Raw genomic sequence first — 14,965 nt, forward strand, 5'->3', positions numbered from 1 at the left:
AATTAACGAGGTCAAACAGATCACAACGTTAAGGCCATCGAAGATCATCTTATAGTGCGTGTTCCTTTGTACTGGGGGAAAGGAGGAGATGCGAACATTTTAACAATGAAAATATTATGTCAATTCAGTCTGCAATTTATCCTTACAGTGGTTGAGGGAAAGTGGCTCTTCTGCACCATCTAGTGGACACCGTGTCATTCTACAACTGGTACATTTACTGCTCACAGGGATCCAGAAACCCCGAAAGTCCCACCGACCGGGGCATTTATTGCTTTCTTAAAGGGCTCTACTGAGTTTGGGTGGGTGCCAGAGGATGAGAGAAATAGATATAGTTAGAGGGCGAGAGAGGAGCGGGAAAAAGGGCGAGAGAGAGCGGGAAAAAGGGCGAGAGAGAGAGAGGGAAAAAGGGCGAGAGAGAGCGGGAAAAAGGGCGAGAGAGAGCGGGAAAAAGGGCGAGAGAGAGAGAGGGAAAAAGGGCGAGAGAGAGCGGGAAAAAGGGCGAGAGAGAGCGGGAAAAAGGGCGAGAGAGAGCGGGAAAAAGGGCGAGAGAGAGCGGGAAAAAGGGCGAGAGAGAGAGAGGGAAAAAGGGCGAGAGAGAGAGAGGGAAAAAGGGCGAGAGAGAGCGGGAAAAAGGGCGAGAGAGAGAGAGGGAAAAAGGGCGAGAGAGAGAGCGGGAAAAAGGGCGAGAGAGAGAGCGGGAAAAAGGGCGAGAGAGAGAGCGGGAAAAAGGGCGAGAGAGACAGACAGAGCTGTTTGCGCCCTGGAGGGCCGGTAATGGCGGCGGAAATCATTTCCGGGCTTCCAACGCCCTGCCGGGACATTTGGTGCCGGTGTATGGGGGGGGGGAGGGGGTGCGGAGCAGTACCGCCCGGGAGAGGCGAACCGGTGTGCGATGCCCCCCCCGGTTGTGACACCGTTTCTAAACTTATTTTCTGGGGAACCGGAAGCACCCCGTATCGCCCCCTAGTGGGAGCGCCTGGGACAGCAGGTGGTCCGAGCTGTTCCGGCCGCAGTGAGGGAAGGAACGTTGACCCGAGGCAAGTGGGATTGGTTTTTATTTTTTTGCGGTTTACGTGGCGTCAGTCAGGTATTGGGAATGTTATTGGTGGGTAGTTTTTTTGCCGATTTCTTTCCCCGGGGAAGTCTCACTCACGGCGCTGGCTGGCCGGCTGTTTATCTCAGGACTCTCCCGTGCTCAGCCGGCCTAGCGCCCCCCGCCCAGGGTGGTGTGGAACGCCTCCCTCCCCACACTCCGGGCCCGGCTGGTGAATTTTACGGCTGAAGACACAAACCATTAACCTGCCACAAAGTTTACCGCCTGACGCTGTTCGTGCTTCAAAATGGGGGACAGTGAATTTCCACCCCGGGGCTAATTAAGGTTTCCAACACTCTGGGCTTGTCCTGGAGACGGCCACGAGCAGCTCAGGAGAAAAAAGTGCCGGCCCATTATAAATAAAGTGTTTTATTCATTTTCTTTGAACACTTGCGTTCATGTTTTAAAATATTGGTAGGGGAAGGGAGCTGTTTGACAGCCAGAAATCATCCAATTGACTTGATTGGTGCGTGGCTGGGACAGACACATCAGGCGACCAATGGCAGGAGTGTGGGGGGGGGCGGGCCGGTTGGAGGTGGGAGGTCATGTGACAAAACCTCCTGGCTCACCTCCAACCGAAGTTGGCAACCTATCGAGCCGATCCCGGCAATCACAGGCCAGTTTGCCCAACGTCCACGGCGGGGGGAACATTTTATAGAGTCTTTCAGTTAAGGATAAATTTGCCACATTGGTCAATAAAATGGTTGGAAGTAGTCAGCATGGATTTTAAGAGGGCCGAGCGTGCCAGACAAACCTCAGAATTCTCCGAGGAGGTTCGCTCAACCCTCCGAGACCGCGGCACTCCTCCAATTCTGGTCTCTTGAGCATCGCCCAATTTTAATTGCCCCACCATTGGTGGCCGTGTCTTCAGCCGACTGGACCTCAAGCTCCGGAATTCCCTCCCGAATCCCGCAGGAGACCTCCGACCGCACCTTTTGGCCCAATTATTAACTGGTCTTTTATCATATTGGCTGCCACGATTCCCCCATTACAACAGTGACTACACTCCAAAAGTACTTCATTGGCTGTAAAGCGCTTTGAGATGTCCGGTGGTCGTGAAAGGCGCTATATAAATGTAAGTTTTTCTTTCTTTTAGCAACAGAGGATTGGCAGTGGCCTCATGGAGAAACTAAGAACAACTTCTTGTTCCAACATATAGAACATAAAAACAATACTCTTAAATTTCTCTGCCGGCAAGGGAAATGGAAATATACTTACTGCCCCCGGTTACGTGCCAACCTTTACACTCCCGAATGGAAACATCATTATCCAAATTAATTAGGATCCTCCCACTGTGTGCTTTATTGTCAAAGGTGATCTAAATGACAAAAACAGAACAAGGAAACCGGTGACAAGGTAGAATATTAGTCCCTGAACAAGGCACCCTTTCCAGTGTGTGTCATTACAGCTCCAGACTCCCACAATACAATTATCCCCCACGCAGCTCAATGCGTCTGTACACATCTCCCCATCCTACACACGCCCAGTGCCTCGCTGCTAAACAGGAACCCTTCCGACGATGAAGGTTCGGGGCTGCCTGAAACACGTGTGCACACACAGGTTACACGGGAGTCCCTCCCTCGGTCTGCCTGAAATCGCTGGGCTAAACGATATTTGCCCAAAGCAAGGCGTTTCTGCTCATTCACGCAGCAAAGCAATAGATCCAATCCGTTGTCAAGAACCAAAGGTGCACCCAAAAGGCTCAATTTCCCCCAGTGCTTGTGCAGTTTTTTTTTTTTTGGAGCAGGCTGCTCTTTTTGGCTCAAGTTGAAAATCCCCAGTTTCCCCAATCAGTTTGCACCAGTGCAACTCCGTTAGTTATCATTTTATTTTAGGTCAGTTTTTTTTCAGCCAAAGGGGGCGTAACCAGCAACCTGCGCCACCTACTGGCAATTTAGGGAAGTTTGGTCAGCTGAGAGTTACTCCAGTTCGGATAAGGCCAGCGTATGTGGACTATCCTGAAAAACTTTCCCTAGAGTTAAGGAAATCGGTGCAGCTGATGTCCGGACACACTGAAAGAATTGAAAAACACATAGCAGCAACTTACCTCCAATCTCGAAGACTGTCCGGTCCCATTCTCAGTCCCCAGTTTACATGACTGAGACAGAGACAGAGACAGAGACAGAGATCACTTTGCATGGCAGCCCGATCGTTTTGGCGCAGATCAAAGCTCCACCCCCAAAACTAAAGGACGGGTTAGGCCTCGCCAAAGTGAAGAAATCCAACGGGGCAACTTGGAATTTTTTTTGCCGCACTTGGCCCCAAAATATCGGGCGTAACTCTTCAAGTACGCCAAAAAATGCCCCATGTAACTAAAGATTTATAAATCACTGGTTGGTCCCCAGCTGGAGTATTGTGTTTCCATTCTGGGCCCCGTACTGTAGGACGGATGTCGAGGCCTTGGAGAGGGGGCAGAGGGGATTTACTGGAATGGTCCCAGGGATGAGGGACTTCAGTAACGTGGAGAGACCTGAGAAGCTGGGGTTATTCTCCTTGGAGCAGAGAAGTTTAAGAGGAGATTTAATTTAAAAAAGTGTCAAAATCATGAGGGGGTGTGGGAGTGAAAGCATGTATTTCTGGAATACATCACTTTCAGCACAGTCTGAGATGACCCATCCTGAGAAAAACATTGAAGCAGCTTTCGGACATGGGGTGTATTGAAGTTCGGACCAAAGCAGGGGATGTCTCCGCAGAACAAGATGCTAGACGATGAGAGAGTCATTCGAATGTGTCAATCTGGTCACCTGTGTGTTTGCAGTAATTCATGGCAGGAGTCAACTGTGGCAATAAGACCCGATTTCAGGACAATGGGCAGGGAGTCCCCCGGAGCAGAGGATGAGTTCTCAGGTGACTGATGAGACCAATGTGGGATCTACAGTCTCGGTCTCAGGTGGGGCAGGCGATGGGTGGGGTGCTTGGGTTGTCATGCACTCCTTTCACTGTTTGCACTTGTCTTCCACGTGCTCCAGGTGACAAGACTCGAGGACTTCAGCGCCTTCCTGGATGCTTCTCCTCCACTTTGGGCAGTCTTGGGCCAGGGACTCCCAGGTGTTGGTGGGGGTGTTAAATTTTGAGGAGGAGGCTTGGAGGGTGTCCTTGAAGCGTTTCCTCTGCCCACCTGGGTCTCGCTTGCCGTGTCGAAGCTCCGAGTAGAGCGCTTGCTTTGGGAGTCTCGTGTCGGGCATGCGGGCGATGTGGCCCGCCCAACGGAGCTGATCGAGTGTGGTCAATGCTTCGATGCTGGGGATGTTGGCCTGAGCGAGAACACTGACATTGGTGCGCCTATCCTGTCAATGGATTGGCAGGATCTTGCAGAGGCAGCGTTGGTGGTACTTCTCCAGTGCTTTGAGGTGCCTGCTGTACATAGTCCATGTCTCAGCCATATAGGAGGGCGAATATCACCACTGCTCTGTAGACCATGAGCTTGGTGTCGGGTTTGAGGTCCTGGTTTTCAAACACTCTCTCTCTTCCTCAGGCGACCGAAGGCTGCGCTGGCGCACTGGAGGTGGTGTTGGACCTCGTCATCAATGTCTGCCCTTGTTGATAGTATGCTCCCGAGGTATGGAAAATGGTCCATGTTGTCCAATGCCTGGTCGTGGATTTTGATAACCAGGGGGTCAGTGCCATGTGGCGGGGGCAGGTTGGTAGAGGACCTTTGTCTTACGGATGTTTAGTGTAAGGACCATGCTCTCGTACGCTGCGGTGAAGGTGCTGACGATGGCTTGGAGTTCGGCCTCAGAGTGTGCGCAGATGCAGGCGTCGTCCGCGTAATGTAGTTTGATGACAGAAGATGGCACAATCTTGGATCTGGACTGGAGACATCAGAGGTTGAACAATGTCCCGTTGGTCCTGTAATTTAGCTCCACTCCAGCGGGGAGCTTGTTAACGGTGAGATGAAGCATTGCAGGGAGGAAGATTGAGAAGAGTCTGCAGGTGTATTGGGTCTGTGGTGGATCCGTTGGTCAGGATCATGGCTTGCATGTCATCGTGGAACAAGCGGAGAATGGCGATAAATTTTTTGAGGGCAGCCGAATTTGAGAAAGACACTCCATGGTTGACAGAGTCGAAGGCCTTTGTGAGGTCAAAGGCCATGTACAGGGGTTGGTGCTGTTCCCTGCATTTCTCTTGTATCTGCCGCGCGGTGAAGATCATGTCCATTGTGCCCCTTAGTGGGCAGAATCCGCATTGCGTCTCTGGGAGGTGCTCTTCAGCCACAGGGAGGAGGTGATTGAGAAGGATTCTTGTGATGACTTTCCCTGGGGCAGACAGCTGGGAAACTCCTCTGTAATTACCACAATCGGACGTCACCTTTCTTGAAGATGGTCACAATTAAAACATCTCAGATCTCCTGGCATGATCGCCTTCCAGATCAGAGAACTGAGATCATGGATACCTGCTTCTCCGCCATGTTTTAGTGCTTCAGTGGGGATTCCATCTGCTCCTGAGGCCTTGTTGTTCTTCACTTGTCGGATGGCCTTTTCTACCTCGTGCCGGGCTGGGGTTGTGCTGAGATGGCGGGCGGCATGCTGCGGGATGGAGTCGAGGACACTCACATCGAAGACAGAGTCTCGGTTGAGGAGATCCTCGAAGTGTTCCTTCCAGCGGGCACTGACTGCCTCTCTGTCCTTGATGAGCATCTCTCCGTTCTTAGCTCAGTGGAATTTTACCATGGGCGCTAAAAAATCCTCGCGTGTCGCGGTGGTCAGCTAGTTGCTGGATCTCCTGTGCATTTTCCACCCGCCATCGGTTATTTAGATCCCGAGTTTTCTGTTGCCCCCAGTGTTTTGAGGCCACGTTGATGGAGATAACAGAGCCGATTAGGTGGTAGTCCGTCCAGCAGTCGTCAGCTCCCGTCATGGCGCGCGGGTGATGCAGACGTCCTTGCGGTCCTTCGCTCGGACGATGACGAAGACTAGCAGATGCCAGTGCTTGGAGCGAGGGTGCTGCCATGAGGCCTTGTACTTGTCTCTCTGATGGAACAAGGTGTTGGTTATGGCAAGACCATGTTCTGAGCATTTCGTCAGGAGGAGGGTACCGTTGGAGTTGGTCTTCCCTAACCCTTCCCTGCCAATCAACCATCCCCAAAGATCAGTGCCCTTAAGTCATGGCAGGAGAGCCCAGACCCGTGTCATGCTCCTCCTGTGTTACGTGGGAAGCCAGAGACGCTTCCAGTGCCCCTGACGACAACATGTGCAGGAAGCGCATCCTGCTGCAGCTCCTGACAGACCGCATTGCAAAATTCTAAAGGGAAAAAGAGTGTTAAAAAGACAAGCCTGAAGGCTCTGTGCCTCAATGCGAGGAGTTTTCATAATAAAGGTGGACAAATTAACTGTGCAGGTAGCTATTAACGAATATGATATAATTGGGATTACGGAGACATGGCTCCAGGGTGACCAAGGTTGGGAACTCAACATCCAGGGGTATTCAACATTCAGGAAGGATAGACAGAAAGGAAAATGAGGTGGGGTAGTGTTGCTGGTTAAAGAGGAAATTAACGCAATAGTAAGGAAGGACATTAGCTGGGATAATGTGGAATCGGTATGGGTGGAGCTACGGAATACCAAAGGGCAGAAAACGCTGGTGGGAGTTGTGTACAGTAGTAGTGAGGTTGGGGACAGCATCAAACAAGAAATTAAAGATGCGTGCAATAAAGATACAACAGTTATCATGGGCAACTTTAATCTACACATAGATTGGGCTAACCAAACTGGTAGCAATGCAGTGGAGGAGGATTTCCTGGAGTGTATTAGGGATGGTTTTCTCGACTAATATGTCGAGGAGCCAACTAGAGGGTTAGCCATCTTGGACTGGGTGATGTGTAATGAGAAAGGACTAATTAGTAATCTTGTTGTGCGAGGCCCCTTAGGGAAGAGTGACCATAATATGGTAGATTTCTTTATTAAGATGGAGAGTGACACAGTTAATTCAGAGAGTAGGGGCCTGAACTTAAGGAAAGGTAACTTTGATGGTATGAGACGTGAATTGGCTAGAATAGACTGGCGAATGATACTTAAAAGGTTGACGGTGGATAGGCAATGGCAAATATTTAAAGATCACACGGATGAACTTCAACAATTGTGCATCCCTGTCTGGTGTAAAAATTAAATGGGCAAAGTGGCTCAACCGTGGCTAACAAGGGAAATTAGGGATAGTATTAAATCCAAAGGCGCATATAAATTGGCCAGAAAAAGCAGCAAACCTGAGGACTGGGTGAAATTTAGAATTCAGCAGAGGAGGACAAAGGGTTTAATTAGGAGGGGGAAATAGAGTATGAGAGGAAGCTTGCTGGGAACATAAAAACTGATTGCAAAAGCTTCTATAGATAAGGGAAAAAGATTAGTGAAGACAAACATAGGTCCCTTGCAGTCAGATTCAGGTGAATTTATAATGGGGAACAAAGAAATTGCAGACCAATTGAACAAATACTTTGGTTCTGTCTTCACGAAGGAAGACACAAATAAACTTCAGGAAATACTAGGGGATCGAGGGTCTAGCAAGAAGGAGGAACTGAAGGAAATCCTTATTAGTCAGGAAATTGTGTTAGGGAAATTGATGGAATTGAAGGCAGATAAATCCCCGGGGCCTGATAGTCTGAATCCCAGAGTACTTAAGGAAGTGGCCCTAGAAATAGTGGATGCATTGGTGATCATTTTTCAACAGTCTATCGACTCTGGATCAGTTCCTATGGACTGGAGGGTAGCTAATGTAACACCACTTTTTCAAAAGGGAGGGCGAGAGAAAGCGAGTAATTATAGACCGGTTAGCCCAACATCAGAATTGGGGAAAATGTTGGAATCAATGATTAAGTATGAAATAGCAGCGCATTTGGAAAGCAGTGATAGATCCATGCTGACTTGGACCGATCCTATGAAAGAGAAATCATGCCTGACAAATCTGGAATTTTTTGAGGCTGTAACTAGTAGAGTGGACAAGGGAGAACCAGTGGGTGTGGTGTATTTGGACTTTCAAAATGCTTTTAACAAGGTCCCACACAAGAGACTGGTGTGCAAAATTAAAGCACATGGTATTGGGGTTAAGATACTGGCGTGGATAGAGAACTGGTTGACAGACAGGAAGCAAAGAGTCGGGATAAATGGATTCTTTTCAGAATGGCAGGCAGTGACTAGTGGGGTACCGCAGGGCTCAGTGCTGGGACCCCAACTCCTTACAATATACATTAACGATTTAGATGAAGAAATTGAGTGTAATATCTCCAAGTTTGCAGATGACACTAAGCTGGGTGGCGGTGTGAGCTGTGAGGAGGAGGCTAAGAGGCTGCAGGGTGACTTGGACAGGTTAGGTGAGTGGGAAAATGCATGGCAGATGCAGTATAATGTGGATAAATGTGAGGTTATCCATTTTGGGGGCAAAAACACGAAGGCAGATTATTATCTGGATGGCGGCAGATTAGGAAAAGGGGAGGTGCAACAAGACCTGGGGGTCATGGTTCATCAGTCATTGAAAGTTGGCATGCAGGTACAGCAGGCGGTGAAGGCGGCAAATGGTATGTTGGCCTTCAAAGCTAGGGGATGAGTAAAGGAGCAGGGAGGTCTTACTGCAGTTGTACAGGGCCTTGGTGAGGCCACACCTGGAATATTGTGTTCAGTTTTGTTCTCCTAATCTGAGGAAGGACGTTCTTGCTATTGAGGGAGTGCAGCGAAGGTTCACCAGACTGATTCCAGGAATGGCAGGACTGACATAGGAGGAGAAACTGGATCGACTAGGCCTGTATACACTGGAGTTTAGAAGGATGAGAGGGGATCTCATAGAAACATACAAGATTCTGACGGGACTGGACAGGTTAGATGCAGGAAGAATGTTCCCGATGTTGGGGAAGTCCAGAACCAGGGGACACAGTCTTAGGATAAGGGGTAGGCCATTTAGGACTGAGATGAGGAGAAACTTCTTCACTCAGAGTTGTTAACCTGTGGAATTCCCTGCCGCAGAGAGTTGTTGATGCCAGTTCATTGGATATATTCAAGAGGGAGTTAGATATGGCCCTTACGGCTAAAGGGATCAAGGGGTATGGAGAGAAAGCAGGAAAGGGGTACTGAGGGAATGATCAGCCATGTTCTTATTGAATGGTGGTGCAGGCTCAAAGGGCCAAATGGCCTATTCCTGCACCTATTTTCTATGTTTCTATGTTTCACCCGGTTAGGCCTTACGCAAAAGTCGTGGTAGGAATTGTCTGGACCCTCCGGCACAGCGCACACTCTCTTATCGTCAACCCAGGTGGTCCCACATCCTCCTCATGGTCCCTGTACCCCCGCTATCCTCACCCCAGGGTGCCCCCCTCCCGCTATCCTCACCCGCAGGACCTCCTCCCCTCACCCCCAGGGTCCCCTCCCCCACTGTCCTCTCCTCCGGGGGTCCCCTCTCCCCTCCCCGCTATCCCCACCCCCAGGGTCCCCTCTCCTCTCCCCTCCCCTCCCCTCCCCCACTATCCTCACCTCTGGGGGTCCCACACCCTCTGCACGGTCCCCTCTCCCCTCCCCGCTATCCCCACCCCCAGGGTCCCCGGTCCCCTCCCCTCCCCTCCCCCACTATCCTCACCTCCGGGGGTCCCACACCCTCTGCACGGTCCCCTCTCCCCTCCCCCAGGATCTCCCCCCCCCCCAGCATTGCCCCCGTGGGGTCTGGCTGACCCATCACTTCGATAGTCTCCTCTGTCACCGTACCTTGCCCAGGTTCATTCTAGTGTGTTTTCCCATGAAGTTATTTTTAAAGAAACAAAGTATGAAACAATTATTTTTTGAAGTCTTATGCAGACCCCTTCCCTGTCTGTTTTGCTACCTTACAAGTTCAGTTAATATACCAGCCCCAGCTGCATGCTGTTTTCCTGAGTTATTCTAACTCGAGCTCTGTGGCTTCCTGTGGTTTAGTTTGAATGCTCTATTGTCTCTGATGCTTTATTAAGGTCCAGCACATTGACTCATTTTCCCATCTACCCTTGCTGCAAGCTGATGATGATATAAAGCAAAGCAAGCAGTTAATTATGATTACATATGTGTGTTTATATAAACTAAGTATTAATAAGAAAATCAGTAAGTTAATTAATAAGGAAATTAGCTATAATTTCTCATGACATTCAGCCCCTCGAGCCTGCTCTGACATTCAATGAGATCATGGCTGATCTTTGACCTCAACTCCACTTTCCCTCCCGATCACCATATCCCTCGGACGGAATTATTTGGCTCAAGTCAAAAGTTGGGTGTTTGCTTAGTGCAAAATCCTGTTGCTGCAGTCTCCGTAAACCTATACATTCAAAGCATCTAAGGCCACTCCCATTTCATGTGAAGGTTTGCTGGATGTCCCCACAGAAATATTGGTGCTGGTGAGTGTCTTTTTAATTACACTAAAAAAAAAAAAAATGATGTCCTGGATTACATAAAAATATAGAAAATAGATTGGGTAGGCCATTCGGCCCTTCGAGCCTGCACCACCATTCAATATGATCATGGCTGATCCTCTACCTTAACACCATATTCCCGCTTTCTCCCCATACCCCTTGATGCCTTTTGTGTCTAGAAATCTATCTGTCTCCCTCTTAAATATATTCAGTGACTTGGCCTCCACAGCCTTCTGTGGTAGAGAATTCCTCAGGTTCACCACCCTCTGAGTGAGAACATTTCTCCTCATCTCGGTCCGAAATTTCCTACCCCGTATCCTGAGACTGTGACCCCTTGTTCTAGACTTCCCAGCCCCGGGGAAACATCCTCCCCGCATCCAGTCTACACAACCCCATCAGCACCCTGATCGGTGCAGGTGGCTTGGTCGGGGGAGACTTGTCTTTCAGCAACCAGTTTAGTTTCAGACCGACAAAGTCTCGTGCATGGTGCAAGCTGGAAGTCCCAACACCATCTGAAAATGCACCCGTCTCCTGATCCTGCAATCAGATCCTTGCAGTCAGTAAATCTCACGCCAGTTACAGAGTACCCAAACATCGGGCTACACATTCTCCAGTGTAGGAGTCAAAGATGGAAATATTCTGGTCAGGACAACTGGTGGCTACAAATGTTCCAGGAGGATCCCATCTTCACTTTGTGAAGCTTTGAAACGTTAATAGCGGTTTCTCACTGCCGCCATTAAATATCCTGGCAGTCGATAGCTGCGTATTTCCGGGTTATACCAACATCCAAGACATAAAGGAACATCTTCCCGACTACACCGTGAGTCGGTGAAAACTGAACTCCATCGACTGACTTGTGCGCCGTCCGGAAATAGATCCTTTCACCAACACCACTGCTCACCATTTTGCTAACATCGCCATTGGCTGAAACTTTCACCGCAGTCCTACAGGAGGAGTGTTCATCCAGCGCGGCGCCAGTCTGCTCCGTTTGTCCGTGTTTAGTCTACGGATCACAAGCATTAATTCCAGGTTCAGGTGCAGAGCACTCCGGGCGTAGACCCTCAGAATCATGGGCTTCATCTTTCATCAGTTGGTCCGAGAACTGCAGCTCCGAGATTCTCGGGGTCCCCGTCCAGTCTCCAGAAGCCAGGGGCCGCCCATCGGGGCCGATGGTGATGACCCGAATTGCAGACTTTATCTCGGAAGCATCTCCACTTTCAGCTCGGTCAGGATTGCTGGCTGTATCGTGGAGATACTGAATATTGTCAGCGACGTACACAACTTTATTCAAGTCTGTGCTACAAATGTTCTTGCGGAACGAAGTGAATTGAAATTGGAGAGTGTTTGATGAGCACGTTCAAAATGGTGCAGGCGGAAGGCAGGCTTAGTTATCATCTTCAACTCGGGATAAACCCCCCGGACACACCACCCGACTCGGGATAAACCCCCGGACACACCGCCCGACTCGGGATAAACCCCCGGACACACCGCCCGACTCGGGATAAACCCCTGGACACACCGCCCGACTCGGGATAAACCCCCCGGACACACCGCCCGACTCGGGATAAACCCCCCGGACACACCACCCGACTCGGGATAAACCATCCCCCCCCCACCACACCGCCCGACTCGGGATAAACCATCCCCCCCCCACCACACCGCCCGACTCGGGATAAACCCCCGGACATACCGCCCGACTCGGGATAAACCCCCGGACATACCGCCCGACTCGGGATAAACCCCCCGGACACACCGCCCGACTCGGGATAAACCCCCCGGACACACCGCCCGACTCGGGATAAACCCCCGGACATACCGCCCGACTCGGGATAAACCCCCCGGACACACCGCCCGACTCGGGATAAACCCCCCGGACACACCGCCCGACTCGGGATAAACCCCCCCCCCCCCCCCCCGCACAACGTCCGACTCGGGATAAACCCCCCCCCCCCGCACAACGCCCGACTCGGGATAAACCCCCGGACACACCGCCCGACTCGGGATAAACCCCCGGACACACCACCCGACTCGGGATAAACCCCCCCGCCCCCCGCACAACGTCAGACTCGGGATAAAGCCCCGGACACACCGCCCGACTCAGGATAAACCCCCCGGACACACCGCCCGACTCGGGATAAACCCCCCGGACACACCGCCCGACTCGGGATAAACCCCCCCCCCCCCCCCGCACACCGCCCGACTCGGGATAAAGCCCCCCGTACAACTCAGGATAAACCCCCCCCCCCCCCCCAACACACCGCCCGACTTGGGATAAACCGCCCCCCCCGCACACCGCCCGACTCGGGATAAACCCCCCGGACACACCGCCCGACTCGGGATAAACCCCCCGGACACACCGCCCGACTCGGGATAAACCCCCCCGGACACACCGCCCGACTCGGGATAAACCCCCCGGACACACCGCCCGACTCGGGATAAACCCCCCGGACACACCGCCCGACTCGGGATAAACCCCCCGGACACACCGCCCGACTTGGGATAAACCCCCCCGGACACACGCCCGACTCGGGATAAACCCCCCCGGACACACCGCCCGACTCGGGATAAACCGCCCCCCCCCGCACACCGTCCGACTCGGGATTAAACCCCCCCCGCGCACAACGTCCGACTCGGGATAAAGCCCCCCGTACAACTCAGGATAAACCCCCCCCGCGCACAACGTCCGACTCGGGATAAAGCCCCCCGTACAACTCAGGATAAACCCCCCCCACACACCGCCCGACTCGGGATAAACCCCCGGACACACCGTCCGACTCGGGATAAAGCCCCGGACACACCGTCCGACTCGGGATAAAGCCCCGGACACACCGTCCGACTCGGGATAAAGCCCCGCTCTCCACACATCACGGCCGAAACCCTCCCTGGTGGCCCAGTGGACTGAACTAAACTCCGTGCACAGCTCGCAGCGGCATTCCCCTTTAACCGACGGGGAGAGGCGTGGCGACAGGCCAAGGGGATGACATCATCTGCCCGGTGCGGTTGACTGACAGCGGCGGACACTATTTTCCTCCGCCCCCCGTCACGGTCACTCCCCCCCACCACGCCGCGGCTAGTCATAGAAACATAGAAAATAGGTACAGGAGTAGGCCATCCGGCCCTTCGAGCCTGCACCACCATTCAATATGATCATGGCTGATCATTCCCTCAGTACCCCTTTCCTGCTTTCTCTCCATACCCCTTGATCCCTTTAGCCGTAAGGGCCACATCTAACTCCCTCTTGAATATATCCAATGAACTGGCATCAACAACTCTCTGCGGTCGGGAATTCCACAGGTTAACAACTCTCTGAGTGAAGAAGTTTCTCCTCATCTCGATCCTAAATGGCTTACCCCTTATCCTTAGATTCTGACCCCTGGTTCTGGACTTCCCCAAACATCAGGAACATTCCTCCTGCATCTAACCTGTCCAGTCCCGTCAGAATTTTATATGTTTCTATGAGATCTCCTCTCATTCTTCTAAACTCCAGTGAATACAGGCCCAGTCGATCCAGTCTCTCCTCATATGTCAGTCCAGCCATCCCAGGAATCAGTCTGGTGAACCTTCGCTGCACTCCCTCAATAGCAAGAATGTCCTTCCTCAGATTAGGAGACCAAAATTGAACACAATATTCCAGGTGAGGCCTCACCAAGGCCCTGTACAACTGCAGTAACACCTCCCTGCTCCTATACTCAAATCCCCTAGTTATGAAGGCCAACATACCATTTGCCTTCTTCACCGCCTGCTGTACCTGCATGCCAACTTTCAATGACTGATGAACCATGACACCCAGGTCTCGTTGCACCTCCCCTTTTCCTAATCTGCCACCATTCAGATAATCTGCTTTCATGTTTATGCCACCAAAGTGGATAACCTCACATTTATCCATATTATACTGCATCTGCCATGCATTTGCCCACTCACCTAACCTGTCCAAGGCACCTTGCAGCCTCATAGCATCCTCCTCGCAGCTCACACCGCCACCCAGTTTAGTGTCATCTGCAAACTTGGAGATATTACATTCAATTCCTTCATCTAAATCATTGATGTATATTGTAAAGAGCTGGGTCCCAGCACTGAGTCCTGCGGTACCCCATGAGTCACTGCCTCCCATTCTGAAAAGGACCCGTTTATCCCGACTCTCTGCTTCCTGTCTGCCAACCAGTTCTCTATCCATGTCAATACATTATCCCCAATACCATGTGCTTTAATTTTGCACAACAATCTCTTGTGTGAGATCTTGTCAAAAGCCTTTCGAAAGTCCAAATATATCACATCCACTGGTTCTCCCTTGTCCACTCTACTAGTTACATCCTCAAAAAATTCCAGAAGATTTGTCAAGCATGATTTCCCTTTCATAAATCCATGCTGACTGGGACCGATCCTGTCACTGCTTTCCAAATGTGCTGCTATTTCATCTTTAATAATTGATTCTAACATTTTTCCCACTACTGATGTCAGGCTAACCGGTCTATAATTCCCAGTTTTCTCTCTCCCATTTTTGAAAAAATGGTGTTACATTAGCT

The 14,965-nt window shown here is 51.2% G+C and overlaps 1 protein-coding gene across 2 annotated transcripts in view; it reads right to left on the reverse strand.

Annotated features, from left to right (window-relative positions):
• mcoln3b (mucolipin TRP cation channel 3b) overlaps window positions 1-14,965 on the reverse strand; it is a 61,475-nt gene that overhangs the window by 28,934 nt on the left and 17,576 nt on the right. For both annotated transcript variants that reach the window (XM_070885951.1, XM_070885952.1), the window contains exons 6-7: window positions 2,312-2,411; window positions 1-71 (exon numbers count right to left, since the gene is read on the reverse strand). The exon at window positions 1-71 is cut by the window's left edge and continues 42 nt beyond it. In XM_070885951.1, coding sequence (XP_070742052.1) covers window positions 1-71; window positions 2,312-2,411 — 171 coding nt within the window. The remainder of the gene's footprint in view (window positions 72-2,311; window positions 2,412-14,965) is intronic.

Source organism: Pristiophorus japonicus, chromosome 8 (genome assembly GCF_044704955.1).
Source record: "Pristiophorus japonicus isolate sPriJap1 chromosome 8, sPriJap1.hap1, whole genome shotgun sequence".
Classification (NCBI taxonomy): domain Eukaryota; kingdom Metazoa; phylum Chordata; class Chondrichthyes; family Pristiophoridae; genus Pristiophorus; species Pristiophorus japonicus.